We start from the raw sequence: 16,566 nt of genomic DNA on the forward strand, positions 1-16,566 counted from the left end.
GTTATATGTGACACATAAGTTCAACCTATCTAAGTTAGTCAGCCTACGCAAAAATGCTGATGCAGAACTGGTAAAAACAAAACAAAACAAAGCTAAGATTCCAACACAATAACAGATAACAACACCCTGCTTTCACTACCTGAATTTGGTTTTTATTTATTTGTTTTGAATCTAAGGTGGTACATTCCAGAGAGTTTAAATGGGGCAGAAAAAAGATCACTTATGGATATTTTTCTCAGACTACTTACCTTCTCAGGTGTCTATCTACTGCTTGTTATCAGAAACAAGATGGACACATGGAACTCTGGGAGAATGTTTTCAAAGGGAAAGCATCAGTGGCAAGAGTAACTTTTTTACCACCACCAACAGCACCCCATTCCTATCACCAGTCAGTGACTGGTGGAGGTTTAGGGTGCCTGGCCAAGCTGGGTCAATCATGGCCTCTGACTGAGGATACCAGGTAAAAAACATAATGCTCAGTTAGAATTATTTCAGAAAAACAATTATTTTTAGTATAAGTATGCTCCAAATACTGCACTAAGACATACTTCTACTACACACCATGACTCAAAAACTCTCACTGCCATCGAGTCAGACCCGACTCACAGTAACCCCTCCTTGGGTTTCTGAGGTGGTATCTCTATGGAAGTAGATTGTCCAGTCTTCCTTCCAAGGAGTGGCTAGTGGGTTTGAACCACCAGCCTTCTGGTTAGCAGTCAAATGCCCTAGGCACTATGCCACCAGAACTCCTGCTTTATAAATACTAATTCATTTAATACATGAAAATACATGGATATGTAAACATATGCTATAAGGATGATTTGAGTTTAGGACTTTATATTTTTAAATTTCAAAAATTATGCAAAACTTTCTATAATTACAAGTACCTGGGTGGTGCAAACTGTTAACATGCTGGGCTGGTAACCTAAAGGTTGGAAGTCTGAGTGGTAACTGGGGGCAGAGGCACATTAAAGGAAAGGCTTGGCAGTCTACTTCCAAAACTTCAGCCATTGAAAATCCCATGAAGCATGAGCAGAACTATGAAGCACAGCTCTTCTCTGACACACATGCAAACACAGTAAGGTGGGACTGACTGGACGGCAGCTAGTACAGGGACTGGTACTCCTATAAGTAAGACACTTAATGAGTTGTCATCATTGGGCTTCAAATATTTACATAAAAACACAAAGTAAAAGACAGACAGTGTAGTAAAGTAACGCAGTGGGTTGAGAGAGTCTGGAGGTCTAGGTTTTAGTCCCTGCTCGTTAACTAACTAGTAAGGAGGGAGAGGAAGGTAAGTTCCCTCAACTCTTTGGATTGAGGTTTCCTTTCTGGAAAATGAGATTTGGACGAAACTGTATTTTAAGGTCTTCGCTGCCCCTAAAATTCCATTATTTCTTATAATATGGAAAGAGATCTTGCAGAGAAAAGTTTATTTTACCTCTGCAATCATTCTGTTGGTGTCCCCTAAGAAAAGCAGATTCAGAGATTCTTCCTCTGTGGTTGCCTGATGAAGAGACAGGTTTTTCAGGTGAATGTTCTGATCAGGGTCCTCCAATATTGTCACTTTCCTAGGGAATGGGAAGTAAGAAAAACAAGGTATTGTTGAGAATGAAAATAACTTGGGGTCCTTCATACAGATACATTTTTCAAAAGCTGTATACTGAGATCTCTTCAACTTACAAAATTGAGTAATACACAAGATACCAGACAGCACAGGATGAACATCAAACACTGACATTCCCTTGACAGTACTATCAAATAGCTCTGGGGCCGAACATTATGTTACAAGCTCCTGATTTAACACCACCTGTCTTTGTAATCATCGTTATCACTAAATCATCTTAAAATGCACATTCTTGCTGAATTAAAAATGCAAATAGATAACACTTTTCTACTTATGTATCAGGAGAGTAGGCCAAATAATTTCTTCTGTGACATGATTCAGTTTCTTATATAGGTGATGCACTAATTCATTTTCCTTTAATTTTTCCCTTTTGCTCAATTTCATATCACTTTCAATTTATATGACATTTCAAACTGGTTAGCTCATCAATAACTTAAACTGAGAAAAACAGAGGTGTCTGTCATCCTTCTAGGAGCTTTTCCCCTGACTAGTTTTCTCATCAGAGTGAGTAAAAAACAGCTCAGAGTTTTAGTTTGTCATTATCTGTAAGCCCACCAAATATGTTGTCTTGATCCTTTTCCATTTACAACATAACTTCTTCTTCCTTTTCATTCTTAGAGACACAGGCTTAAGTCTGGAATTATATTCACCTATTAAAACTGCCTTAATGGGCTTCCTGGTGCCAATACTATTTCCTCCCAGGTGAATCCTAACCTTGCTGCCATAGTTGGCTTGTCAATACTCTCCTTTAAAGTCCTTTTAGGACTTTCTGCAACTGAACAGAATTTCACCAAGTCCCTCATACTTTGTTTCAGAGGTCTATAGATTTGAGCCATGAAGTTACTAGAGTTTCCTTCTGCCCTGACAGAGGTAAACTGAATTTCTTAAAAGATGTTAAGTAAAGGAGATCTTATAATTCACAAATATTGCCAGAGAGTATTTCCAGATGTCTTCCCTTGCTTACAATATTTGGAACTGATGATGATAAATAAATGTTGGCATCATCTAGTACTACTTCTAAAAGTTGTTGTTGTTGTTGTTATGTGCCATCGAGTCGGCCCCGACTCATAGCAACCCCTCCTTGGGTTGCCAAGGCAGTATCACTACGGAAGTAGATTGCCCAACCTGCCTTCCGAGGAGTGGCTGGTGGGTTTGAACTGCCAGCCATCTGGTTAGCAGTCAAGTGCCTTAGACACTATGCTACCAGAGCTCCTACTTCTAAAAGTAGTACTAGCAAATGGACATGTATCACTTGCATATTTATAAGTAAATATTCAGAACAACTTAAAATTGAAGATTTGGACATACCATAATTTTTTTTTATCCTTCCCTTTTGTAAGGAGGTTATCTGAATACTCATATGTAATTTGTGGGCACTTAAAATATTAATTACAGGAAGAAAATGGAGTTTTCCCAGAACATCTGTGATCAATATGTCACTAACAACGTACTCCTTTGCCCAAGTTTTGAACCTTTTGCCTTCTTCAACAATACCAGCTAAGATAGAAAAAGATTTCTTTGCTTAATGAAAACAAGTAACTTATTTATTTTTCAACAAAGCTCATAATTGAGCATATTTCAAATGCTTAATAGTTCAAAAATGTCTGGAAAACAGAAAGCATATTTAACTGAGATGGATGAATTGTATCCTCCTTTAGGAAGCACCTTTATTCCCTAAAATTTATTTCCACCCTGATCTTCCTGAAGTGCTTGAGAAGTAAAGGATTGGTTAAATTCAAACCCTAGGGACACAGAAGTCAGAACTCTTCCTAAATCCACAAGTTCTGGGGCTTAAAGGTAAAAGAATTTAAGTAATATTGGAAGGAAGATAAAGGCATGAACTAAGTGATGAGACGGTACATTAAAAGTGAGAATAGAAGAGAGCTCTGCCTTTTACAACATGAAATCAAAAACGAATTCTCCAATTCCATGGCAAGGTCAACAGTGATACATGTTGTAAAACTAAGGCAGATATAGTTCTATTCCTGTGCAAGTTCAGAAAAGGGAGAGGCAGTGTAGCAAAGAGATGGGTAGGGTTCAAAGAAATGCTCACACTGATGAGCAACAAATGTATGCCACACATCCTATCATTTCTAATCTAGGCAGCTCTGCCTGGCTTCACACAGGAACTACCTAGAAAGCTCAAGGTGCCTGGTTCACACTCTTAAGGGATTCTGATTTGATTGGTCTGTGGTGTAGTCTATGTATCAGAAATTTTAAGAACTCCAAGTGACTCTAATGTGCAGAGTTGAGAACCACTGACTTCATCTTTAATAACTCTATGTTATTAGTATGGGGAGAGAGGAGGATTCTGATGTCTTTATTTTCACCTTCTACCTACTCCATCCCCAAGGGGAAAAGTTACTCATTATACTAATTATAGCCTAAAACAGTGATGGATCACAGACTAATGGGCAAGGTCTCTGTGAATTTTTAAAAATATGTCCTTTCATGGGCTGTTTCTTTCTACTTTCTTGAATATGCAGCTGGCAGGTAAAATAAGCCACACAACATTAATCACAATGATAACCAATGCTCAACTTGGGAATTTGAGTCCACCTGAACATCCGCAGGGTTTATATCACTGCTGTATCAGAAAAGATGTGCTGGTAAGGGCACATCCTACATACATCTCTCACTGCTACTTCACTGAAACAGACAATATAGAACACAAGCATAGCATTCTAAAAGCTCAGTTATTAGACAACCTAAATGCCTCACTCATTTCAGATTGTATTTACATAAAATAATTAGAAAGTGTTTGCTAAATGTCATCAATGGCACTTGGCTCAGCTTCTTCTTTAAATCATTCAGAGCTTTTGATCTCCAGTGTTGTTACTTCAGAACTGTTACACATCTATATTTACTTCCAGGGACTTGTGCAAGTCTGTCACTTTGACCAAAATACAATTTGCACATGCCCTCAGTTTTTCTGCATAGAACCTTCAGTTGTTTTTGTAACCTATCCCTATGCATTTTTTCACCTCTTTTCTGATATCATATTTCCCTTAGGATTTTCTGATTTCTTGCCCATTGATGGTTTTGACAAGTAAATGAAAAGGCATATTGGTGTCCAGACTAGTTAGACATCTTTTACTGTTCTCTCCCTGCTTATAGCTCATCTGTAGGCACCTTATAAAAGCCTCCATTGCTGACATTCATCTGGAATCTTCTGAGGTCCAATTCTTCCTTTCTGACCAGGGTCTCTTTTGCCAATTCTTCCCAGAGAAGAACTCTCTTCTTTTCTAGCTTCTTGGGTATGAGGCTGTGGCCTTTTCCTCATTGCCCTGACTGCCTTCACTGAAAATCTCTTTTGCATCGAGCCTTGCAACAATATCTCAGCCCTACCCCCTCCTTTGTCTATGCATATATAAGTCTAGCCTAAGCTAAGTCCTAGGAACTCCCATTAGCCTAGGGAAGGCTGGTTGGAGAGTGAAAATATCTTCCACTCTGATACTGGTAAAATTTTTTTTTTTCCAAGTTGGAGAAAATAAGGATTCTAAGCAAAATTTCTACATCAGGTTCCTTCCCTAGCCCTGTTCTCCTCCTCCTCCTCCTCCTCCTTCGTTCTTCTCTGTCTCTGCAAATCAATAGCTATTTCCTGAGTCCTTAGTCCTCCACTTGCTTCTGACTATAATCCTCCTCCTCCTCCTCCTTCGTTCTTCTCTGTCTCTGCAAATCAATAGCTATTTCCTGAGTCCTTAGTCCTCCACTTGCTTCTGACTATAATTTTCATGAATTTCAAAGAGGGCTTTATTAGAGTTTCTTAAATAAACATCCTAATTCCAAGACGGAAACCCCCCAAACTATTTATTTGATTCTTTTTGAAAGGTCCTGTGAATAATTTTCCCTACAAAATGTTTCTAAAATGTTTAGATTTCAAGCCAGAAGTCACTGATAGCCTTAACTTGGACACCTAAGTGGAAAAGTTCTGCTGAGTGTACTCGGCCTGCTTAATGATGGAGAAGAGGCAAGGTTTGTGTTTTCTCTGTAAACAGAGAATCTTTTCCATTTGGCCAAGTAGTTGGAATTTGTAGGCTCTTTCTGACTGACTGACTGGAAGACATACAGAGAGCAATAGCCAAGCTCTTGTTCTCAATAATGGAAGTTTTTCCTTTCATCAGGACAGCCATCAATGAAAAGAACCTCCTCACCCAACACCTTACCTCCACGACACTCCCTCACCACCAACTTGCTGAACAGGCACTTTCCAGGAGCTACAGCAATGAATATGGTTTCTCATTTTCATGTTATAGATAAGCGTTGCCATGGTGATTTCTATTTCCGTCTACTTGCCAATGTCCCATATGACTGTGCAGGCTATCTACTGCACAATGGCACCACATCCAATAGGGCACCATTCACATTATGGATGTGTATATTTATTATGGCAAATGTCTGTCAGATGGCAGTAAAGTGTTTTCTAACAAAAACATCATATTTCAACAATTTTCCAAATGATGGCAGGGATGCCACCCTGACTAGAAGCAACTCTGTCTAATTACTGTGACTTACAGTATTATCAACAGTAGGCAGGCCTCATGAAAATGAAAGGTGGTCCACCAAGCTCTTTTAAATAACTGGGACTGTTTTACATGTAATCTTATCCCCACCATCCATTTCAATAAAGAGAATATTCTCGAGGTCAATGGTTCTCAACCGATTGTTCCCTAAAAACACATTCTAACCACAGTGACAAAAGCTTTCTATAGTGAGAATTTGGGAAAAAAGAGGAGATATAAATTTTTAGGAGTTAAGTGTGGGGACTGCCCCCCTCCTGTACTGAAATGATCTCAAAGGCAGATTTTCTTCAGATTGATAAAAATAATCTTCTGAAAGGTTTACTCTGCTATAAAATACAAATATTGGAAACATATCACTTTATTTTTTTATTAAAATAAAATTAACATTTTATTTTTTGTGTTGGTTCTGAGACAAAATGGCTATTTTCTCCATTTTAACCACATTGAGGTATTTTGAAAATTCTTTCTCATAGCTTGCAAAACATATTTGTTTTCTTTCTGGTTTTATCTAACATTATGTGCTTTTACCAACAATGGATATAGTTGATCACATGACACTTTAGAAATTGAGTTACTTAACACAGCCATTAAAGCATCTTTAAAAAAGAAAATACAGCATATTAAGAATTTAAATACTTAATCAAAAAAGGTCAACCTGCATTCAAAACTGCAAAATATTATGAGTAATAGTTGTCATAATTTCTTGTTCATTATCCTATTAATTCTTGCATTGCAATTGGTAAATATCCTCTCCTACATATTATCAGGGAGTTCTGGTAGCAGAGTGCCTAAGGCACTTGACTGCTAACCAGAAGGCTGGTGGTTCAAACCCACCAGCCACTCCTCGGAAGGAAGGTTGGGCAATCCTCCTTCTGTAGCGATACTGCCTCAGAAACTCAAGGAGGGGTCGCTATGAGTCGGGGCCAACTCGATGGCACATAACAACAACAACACACATTATCATTATTATTTTAATTTACCTATATTGCTAAATTTTAATATTATTAGATTTGAACTCTGGTAAGTTTGATTTCCCAAAGAATTTATCCAACACCCCAAGGTTATTCTACCATACATTTGCCATTTCAGAGGGGCTGACAGCCTGTATGTGATTTATTTCCTATCTGAAGAGATGCAAAATTCAAATGAGCAATAGATTAAGTTGTTTAATACAATTTATCCAACATGCTCAAGGATGCAAAGCGGCAAAGTGGAAACATCTTCACACTTCCAAGGCACCTCTTCTTCTTACAATGTGTTTTAATGTGCTATGAAAACAAACATCACCCACAGAATTCAAGATAAGAGAACTGGAAGCTGCTGGCTGTTGCTATGGAAATGCAAACCCTATACAAAAATTATCCATGATAAGCAAAGACAGAACCATACTAACCAAAACATCCCAGACCAGTTGGCACTGAGGTGATTCGGACACAGGAGACCCCATGTGTGTCACAGCAGAACTGTGCACAGGGTTTTCAATGACTGTGATCTTTTGAAAGTAGATCACCAGGCCTTCTTTTTTCCTTTACTTGTGGGTAATCTCCCATTTGCCTTTCCACATCTGTTCTGTGTGCCTACCTATGTATCTACTTGTAGATGTTATGTGTCGTTACTATTTCCATTGAAGTAGTATTTACTTTTGCTGTCTTTTACTCTTGTGCACCTCCCAGTGATTTCCTTTGCCACTGGTCATGTTGTGCTACCCTCCCCCTTATTGGTTATTGCCTCTCCCTTTAACCTATTAATACTGTCTACTCTCTAGTTAGACATCTCCTCCTTTCCCACCTGTAATAACCACCAAAGAATGTTTCTTTCTGTGCATAAACATTTTCATGACTTTTTGTAATAGTGGTCTCATGACATATTTATGCTTTTGCAATTGACTTATTTCACTCAGCATAATGTCCTCCAGGCTCACCTATGTCATGGGGTGTTTTGCAGATTCTTCATTATTCTTTAACATCGCATAGTAGTTCATTGTGAGTATACACCATAGTTTAACCCATTCTCCTGATGTATGGCATTCAGGTTGTTTCTATCTTTTTTGCCATCATCAGTAATGCTACAATGAACATGGGTGTCCATAAATCTTAGGCCTTTCTTATGAGGAGCCTGTATGGATTGGAATGCCAACATTTTCATTAGTAGTTGAGTACTTTACCACCCAGGGCCTTCAGAACCATAACAGGAACCATGAATGTGTAGGAAAACCAACATTTTCCTCATGTTTCATTTATTTATTTGTTGGTGACTCATTAGTTATTTCACTAAGACTTAGCATATATATGAAACAAATCTTTCATTCCTATTTTCTTTTTTCAAAATTATGCCCAAATATGATAAAATTTAACATAAATTTCTAATAACTTGATAGAATTATCTTCCTGTATAATATTAATCTAACAGAATTTTTCTATCCCCGAACAATATCACTTCACAACCACTAAAATACAGATGGCTCAACTCAGATTTACCTAACCATGGCTTATCATCCACTTTCCTATTGCCTACAGGACATAGCCTCCTGCAGGATTTTTCAAAAGTGAATCGTTTAGACATCAAAAACTGTGCTTATTACCCTCCCTCTTATACTAGTAACCTTTGCTTATTTTCTCCTTACACTCAGCCATTCCTCTGGTGCCGCAGGCTCATAAATAATCCATCACTAAATGGAATTTATTATTGAGCAATTCCATAGAGTAATCATAGGGCCATAAACTTAAAGGAGCCCTGCTGGTACAGTGTTTAAGTGCACAGCTACTAACCAACAGGTCAGTGGTTCAAATCCACTAGTGGTTCCATGAGATAAAAGACCTAGTGATCTGCTCCCATAAAGATTACAGACTAGGAAACCTGATGGGGCAGTTCTTCTCTGTCTTATAAGGTCTCTATGATTTGGAAGTGACTCAATGGCAAGCAACAACAGCATACTAAAAGTTATCGTACTCAGAATTACCAAACTTTTTTTAATAAAAATATTTTTTTCCTATTTTCACTAATATTTGCTTTCTCATACAGATCTTATAGTTATAGTATCACAAATTATGTGCTCGTTTTCCACAAAACCAAAACAAACTCACTGCTGTCAAGCCATTTCTGACTCATAGCAACCCTTCCAAGGAGAAAACCTTCTCCATGTTGGGTTTTCGAGGCAGTATCTCTACGGAAATAGATTGCTCAGTCTTCCTTTTGAAGAGTGGTTGGTGGGTTTGAGTTCAAACTGCCAGCCTTCTGGTTGGCAGTTTTATTGCAGTTTTATTTAAAATAACCCTGAATTGGAAACAATGTGAATATCTAATCATTATTAGGCATTATGCCTAATAGGCATTATGCCACCAGAGCTCCTAACAGTTGGGGAAATTATAGGAATAGATGCATCTAGAGGCAATGGATTTCTAATTTTGGAAAACCACATCATTTCCTCTGCCAAGTAAATATATTAATCTGCTTTATACACCTCTTAGATTTTGCTATTGTATTTTACAAGCTCTAAACTTATTTAATTTTAAAATAAAGTTTATTATTTTTCCAACTATAAAAGTAATTCATGCTTCTTGTGAAAAAGTTTGAAAATTTTACACAGTAGAATATTAAAAAAAAAAAAAAAGAAAGAAAGAAACATAGTCCTATCACAAGGATAATGGTAATATAGTGATATATTTCCTTAAAGTAATTTTCTTATGTACATATAGATTTGTAGTAAAATTATCAATGTATGATGTTATATTCTTTCATTCCCCTCTAACTTTATAGCATGAACACTTTTCCATGTTATTACATATTCTTTAAAAGCATTTTTAATTGTTGTATCTTAAATTACTTATATTCTATGCTTGGAATGCATTAACTAAATTCTTTAGCCTTTTCCCTATGATTGGATATTCACATTGTTTCCAATTCAGGGTTATTTTAAATAAAATTGCAAACTGTGTATCTGTTCCTGAAGTTTTTTTTAGTAATTCATGTGTTCTCCTTAGGACTGATTTCTGGAAATGGCATTTCTGGGTCAAAAATTATAAACAACTTTAAGGCTCCTGTCAAACCTGGGAGGCCTAGAGCACAGTGAATAACACTACTGGCTCGAGGACTGGATAGGCCTGGACTGAAACCCTGACTGCACCCCATAAGCCTGCAGTTATGGGACATGCCTGAATTTTCTCTGCATCTTGTAAAAAGAAAAACCTACCACGTTCTACTGTGCATTGCTGTGAACAGATAATGTATATAAATCTCTTGCTCATCGCTGTGTCTAGGGCCTTAGAGGATGCCTGGAATATATGTGATGCTCAATAAATGTGTTGGATGAATGAATTAATGTGCTTACTGGAGTATATAAAACCCACTGCCACTGAGTCAATTCCAACTCATAGTAACTCTATAGAAAAGAGTAGAACTGCCACATAGGCTTTCCAAGGTTGTAAATGTTTATGGAAGCCTCATCTTTCTCTCCATGGGCTGATGGTTTCAAAGCGCCAATCTTTTGGTTAGTAAGTAGAGGGCTTTAACCACTGACCACCAGAGCTCCCTATTAGAGTATATAGCTCATTATAATTAAATAAGATGGTAGCTTTCTTGGTGGATAAAATGCTTTCTGAAACTGTTATACTGAATTACACTCCTACCAGTGATTTATGAGTAACTACTTCAATTAATGTATTCAGTTGCTAACCAAAAGGTTGGAGGTTCAAGTGCACAGAATTTTACTCAGAAGAAAGCCCTGGTGATCTACTTTTGAAAAAGAGGCAAATACTAGTACATGTACAATACTGCATTACAACTAACACCAAACACCAGGCTACAGCTAAATGCATAGACAGGTGAGAAGATCAGGTAGGGGTAGGCAAACAGGAATATATCCTAGACCAAGGATAGATTTGGCTGAAGATATTCTTACATGTGCACTTGTACTACAAAATTTGCCACATACATTACAGAAGCCACAGAATACAGACTTAGAGTAACTTCTCAGAGACAACCAAACACCTTGAGAGAGAGAATCACCAAGTGTGCAGACTCAGGACCCAGTCTCAGGAGACATGATGCTCAACTGGCGCAGATAGTATGTAAAACTCTTGTTCTACAATCTACTTTAGTGAGTAGTGACTAGTGTCTTAAAAACCCTCCAGCAGCCATTTACGATGCAACTATCGGTCTCCTCTCATCTGCAGCAAAGAAGAGTGAAGGAAATGAAAGGCATTTGGATACAATTAGTGCAAAGATAAGATGCACCACAAGGATCTTAGCTTTTATGACCCCGAGACCAGTAGAACTAGATGGTGCCTGGCTACCAATGCCAAACACTAGGAAAGGGATCAAAACTGGAGATCCTGGATAGAGTGGAAGGAAAAACATGGAACAAAGTTCAAAAACACAAAAGTGGCCAAAATTTCTAGTTAGAGAGACTGGTGGAACCCCTGACACTATGGCCTTGGGTTACCCTTAGGGCCTAAAATGGACTCACTCCTATGGATTGGCTCTGAGACCAACAGCAGAAAGACCTACATGCAGAACAACTACCCCAGGGCAATGTACCCACCTACTCTAGGGAGATGCACTCCTTAGAGCAATCAGCTATGAGACACCAGAAGGGCAGCATTCACATAAAGGGAAAGCTGAACTGACAAGAATGAATGCATGGTTAAAAAGGGCAGAGGGAGGGGGTAGTTAATAGGGAAGGGAGGTGTGGTGTAGTAAACTACATAGTATGGCTTTTCTAGCCATAAGCCTTTGTAAACAACATAGTGGAATTTGCTGTGAGCAACTGAGGAGCTCCTGATTGTTACAGTTATACACATGGGGTATTTCTGTTGGAAGCAGTAATTTTCTGGGAAGTTATCTCTCTCAGATGTATAGAATTCTGATGTTGGGATTGGTTAGTTTGGCTACTCTGCCAGGCTCAAAAAAGAGCCCTCTTAGAGGCAGAAGGAGTCTCTCTGACTGTTGACTGAGAAAGACTTGCTGCTGAGAGAAATATGCTCCTGAGAGACACATGCTGCTGAGAGAGAGACACTGAGAGACACGCATTGCTGAGAGAGAGACAAGAAACACACACTCCTGAGAGAGAGACTGCTGGCTGAGACGGTGGGCTGAGAGAGACTGAACATTGTCCTTGAACTTAAATTGTAGCCTGGTGCTTTCCTAACAAACCCCATAATCTGTGAGTTCTGTGTGGCCACTGCAGTGAATTATCAAACCCAGCAGAGAGGTGGTAGGTGCTGCAGGAGGAACGGTTGGTGTCAGGGTTGGTGAAAGGGCTGGAGGGAGGCGGCATGTCTGGCCTCACAGAGATAGGCCTTGGGCTACTGATGGTGATTCTGTCTTCCTCTTGTGGGTTTAGAGGAGGCCAGAAGATGCGGCTTCCCTGCCTCTTTGGCAGTTGGTGTCAGAAGCAGTAGGATTTGTTTCAGTGGCTCCAGACTCATATAAGCATGGGACTTTGTAAAAGAAAGAAGGAAGGTTCCTGGGAAGTGAAATTTTGGATTATTAGGTGGTTACTCTGGTTGGTGTTACCTCTTAAAGGAGATAATTGATCCAGAGGCTAGGGCTTTTGGTTACACCCAGCCAAAGGCCCAAGGCCATATACACCAAATGGGAAGATAATCAAGATGAAGAGATGAAACTGGAATGTCTTAAAAAGGATTATGTGTTTTGGCTTATGCATTTATCTGAATGTACTATGGGTATTGAATGTTCTCTTACCTGCTTGTACATTAGAAATGATTATGGGGTATGGATAACAGAGAGCGTGTAAGTCCACCTTCAGCTGATACTTGATTGGATATGTTAAAAGGGGAAATAGAATTTGCCCAGCAGAAACACAGGCTTTTGTTTCAAGCCCTGTGTGTAGAGTATTAGGGGCTTAGGTAGAAAACCTGAGCCCCAAACAGAACTACTGAGAGAACAGAAGATCTTCATTTGAAGACAGGACCTACAGAAAAAAAAAAAAAAAACTATTTGGCTTTTTGAATTTTGATCAAGCAGACAGGTTTTGAGTGCATCAAGGCAGGAAAGTCATGGTCCATGAGAGAAACTTTCCAGGACTGAAAGTTAAAGGAAACCAGCAAGTAGCAGCCTTGTATGCTACTTGCTTGTGACCACCTGGGTCCACCTGAGTGGAAATGGGGGAAGTGCAGCAAACAAACGGGCTGAGTTTGGTACTCTTTGACCTAGGCCATGGAAGCTGGGGATGAGAGGAAGGGCTGGCTGGTCTGAAGTGCAGAGAGTTGTGAGCCTACGGGCATTGAAATAGTCCCTGAGGACTGAGGATGTGAGAGAAGGTGCTGGCTGGTCTGAAGTGAAGGGAAGAGTGTGACTCCCAAACTCAGCACCTGGTACCCATGACCTAGCTGGGATGCCTAGGGCTGAGGTGACCAGAACCCGATCAAATGAAGAGGAAGATGTTTGACAATGAGCTGGTGTTAAGTTGCTACAATATGATGGCTTGCACTGGACTGGACTTTGCTTGTTTATGGATGCAGATGCCCAAAGTTTCCAAGTAGAACAGAAAATTCTCCAGAGAGAAAGGAACATGCTTGACTTCTCAAAGTACTGGTTTGACAGGGATGGGCAAATTAGAAATTGGCTACCTAAAATGGGGGAAAATAAAGCCATGAAGTGGCTGGCTTACATGCTTTCATGGGTGTGGTTATTCTTAAACTGATGATGAATGGGATGTTAACTTTTGACATATAAAAGGGATAATGGCTAGAAAAGCCAGGGGGTAGCCTGCAGTGTAGTAAACTACATAGTGTGGCTTTTCTAGTCATAAGTCTCTGTAAACACCATGGTAGAATTTGCTGTGAGCAACTAAGGAGCTCCTGATTGTTAAAGTGATCCACCTGGGGTATTTCTGTTGGGAGCAGTAATTTTCTGGGAAGTTCTCTCTCCCTCAGGTGTATAGAATTCTGATGTTGGGATTGGTTAGTTTGGCCCTCTGCCAGGCTCAAAAAGGAGCTCTCCCAGAGGCAGAAGGAGTCTTTCTGACTGCTGGCTGAGAAAGATGTGCTGCTAAGAGAAATGTGCTCCTGAGAGACACACACTGCTGAGAGAGAGAAACTGAGAGACACGCATTGCTGAGAGAGAGACAACGAGAGACACACACTCCTGGGAGAGAGACTGAGAGAGACAGCAGACTAAGAGAGACTGAGCGATGTTCCTGAACTTAATTTGTAGCCTGGTGCTTCCTTAATAAACCCATAATCTGTGAGTTCTGTGTGCCCACTGCAGCAAACTATCAAACCCAGTAGAGAGGTGGTAGGTGCTGCAGGAGGAACGGTTGATGTTAGGGTTGGTGAAAGGGCTGGAGGGAGGCAGCATGTCTGGCCTCGCAGGGATAGGCCTTGGGCTACTGATGGTGACTCTGTCTTCCTCTTGTGTGGTTAGAGGATCCCAGAAGATGCAGCCTCCCTGCCCCTTTGGCAGGAGGAGAAGAGAGTTTTTTATGGTTGGGGATGGTAATTGGGGCATGAAGTCATAAGTACATTAACTGTTGAATGTAAAACAAATTTGCTTTGTAAATTTGCACCCAAACACACACACACACACACACACAAAAGAAAGAAAGAAAGAAAATAATATGGAGCCCAATTCTGCTCTGACACACAGGGGGTCACCATGAGTCAGAACTGATTTGATGGCAACTGGTTGGCTTTATTTGTCACCATAACAACACTAAGATTGTTTTTTAAACCTTTGATGATTTGTTAGACTAAAATGTTCTTTATTATTATCATTATATTCCTTGTATATTTGATGAGGTTGAACCTATTTCCATATGTTTATTAACCTGCTGTATTTTTTATTATTTGTTCACTTTTTGGGGTACTTCTATATAAGAGCTCTTTATACAGTAATCTTTTGCTTCTTATATTTATACAAACTTTATATTTGCTGTTTGCTTTTTAACTTTGACTATGTTGAGATTTTCTTTGTTTTGTTTGTTTTAACACAATGGAAGTTCAATTTGTTGTAATGTATTAATCTCTTCCTTTATGTTTCTTATTACTAAGTTTTTAGTAATAAATAATAATAGTAATAAATAAATAATAAAACTAAGTTTTTTATTATTAAGTTTTTAAGCTTAAAGTCCTTCCCAATCAAGGAATTAGATAAAAATTTACTTAACTTTCTTCTGCTACTTTAGGATATGAGTGAATGGAATGAAATGAGGGGTCTGAATGGATTTTCCTTCAAATAAATAATTGTAGTCAAGGGTACAGTTTGCCTATATGGGATCTGTTCTCCCTTCTCTTACTAAGTTTCAATTTTATTCAGGGAACATTTAAAAATACTAGATTTTCCTAGTGCTTCCCTCTCCCCTAAGGAGCTCTGGTGGTGCTGTCAAAAGTTGCCAAAAGTTGGCAGTTCAAACCCATCAGCTGTGCCACAGGAGAAAGATGAGGCAATCTATATTTCTGTAAAGATTAACAGTCTTGGAAACCCAATGGGTGTCACTATGAGTACGAATCAACTTGATGGCAGTAGGTTTTCCCCCTCCCCTTGCAACTTGGGCTGCCCATATGACATAACTCTCATCAGTAACAAGTAAGTGAAAGTCAATGGATAAGGCTCTTGAGAAAGATGGTCAAAGAGATAGACTCAACCCAGCATATATGCCTTTTCTCCCCTCTTATTTCCTTCCAATATGTGGTTATGATATTGGAGGTGAAGCAGTCATTTTGCACAAGGACAAAACCTGCCTGGTAAGAACAGCTGAGCAAAACAATACAAAGTTCTGATGGCATCCTGCAGCACTGATAGCAGGCCTGGCTGCCTATCTCTAGAATCTGTGTGTGTGGGGGGGGGCAGTGTTCAGGGGACTATTGGGTTAACTCACTGTTAGTTGGGCTTGTAGGTAATCTATTCCTAACTAATACACTAACAAAATATCTAATACCATTGCCTGAACAACCCTATCCTCTACCTACATTAAATAATTACATGGCATGGCATCTGATTCTGGTTTATCTGGTTTTCTTCTTGTCTATTCCTCAACCAGTATGACATTATTTCATTATTACAATTTTTGCCTCATTTAAATACATGCTATTACTAGTCCTCTTTTAGTTCTCTGCTTTTTCAAATGATGTTGTTGTTACGTGCCGTCGAGTCAGACCCGACTCACAGCAACCTCTCCTTGGGTTTCCAAGGCAGTATCACTACGGAAGTACATTGCCCAACCTTCCTTCTGAGGAGTGGCTGGTGAGTTTGAGCTGCCAGGCTTCTGGTTAGCAGTCAAGTACCTTAGGCACTACGCTACCAGAGCTCCCTTTTCAAATATATATATTTGTTGTTGTTGTATGTGCCGTCGAGTCAAACCCGATTCATAGCGACCCCTCCTTGGGTTTCTGAGGCAGTATCACTACAGAAGTAGGATTGCCCAACCTTCCTTCCGAGGAGTGGCTGGTGGGTTTG

At 39.3% G+C, this 16,566-nt stretch overlaps 1 protein-coding gene across 1 annotated transcript in view; it reads right to left on the reverse strand.

Annotated features, from left to right (window-relative positions):
* Positions 1-16,566, reverse strand: part of KIF6 (kinesin family member 6) — a 645,852-nt gene that overhangs the window by 469,710 nt on the left and 159,576 nt on the right. Inside the window, exon 6 of the mRNA XM_007939465.1 lies at positions 1,442-1,571. Within this exon, the coding sequence (XP_007937656.1) occupies positions 1,442-1,571 (130 nt within the window). The remainder of the gene's footprint in view (positions 1-1,441; positions 1,572-16,566) is intronic.

Source organism: Orycteropus afer, unplaced genomic scaffold (genome assembly GCF_000298275.1).
Source record: "Orycteropus afer afer isolate SDZICR_OR568_19922 unplaced genomic scaffold, OryAfe1.0 scaffold00059, whole genome shotgun sequence".
Classification (NCBI taxonomy): Eukaryota; Metazoa; Chordata; class Mammalia; order Tubulidentata; family Orycteropodidae; genus Orycteropus; species Orycteropus afer.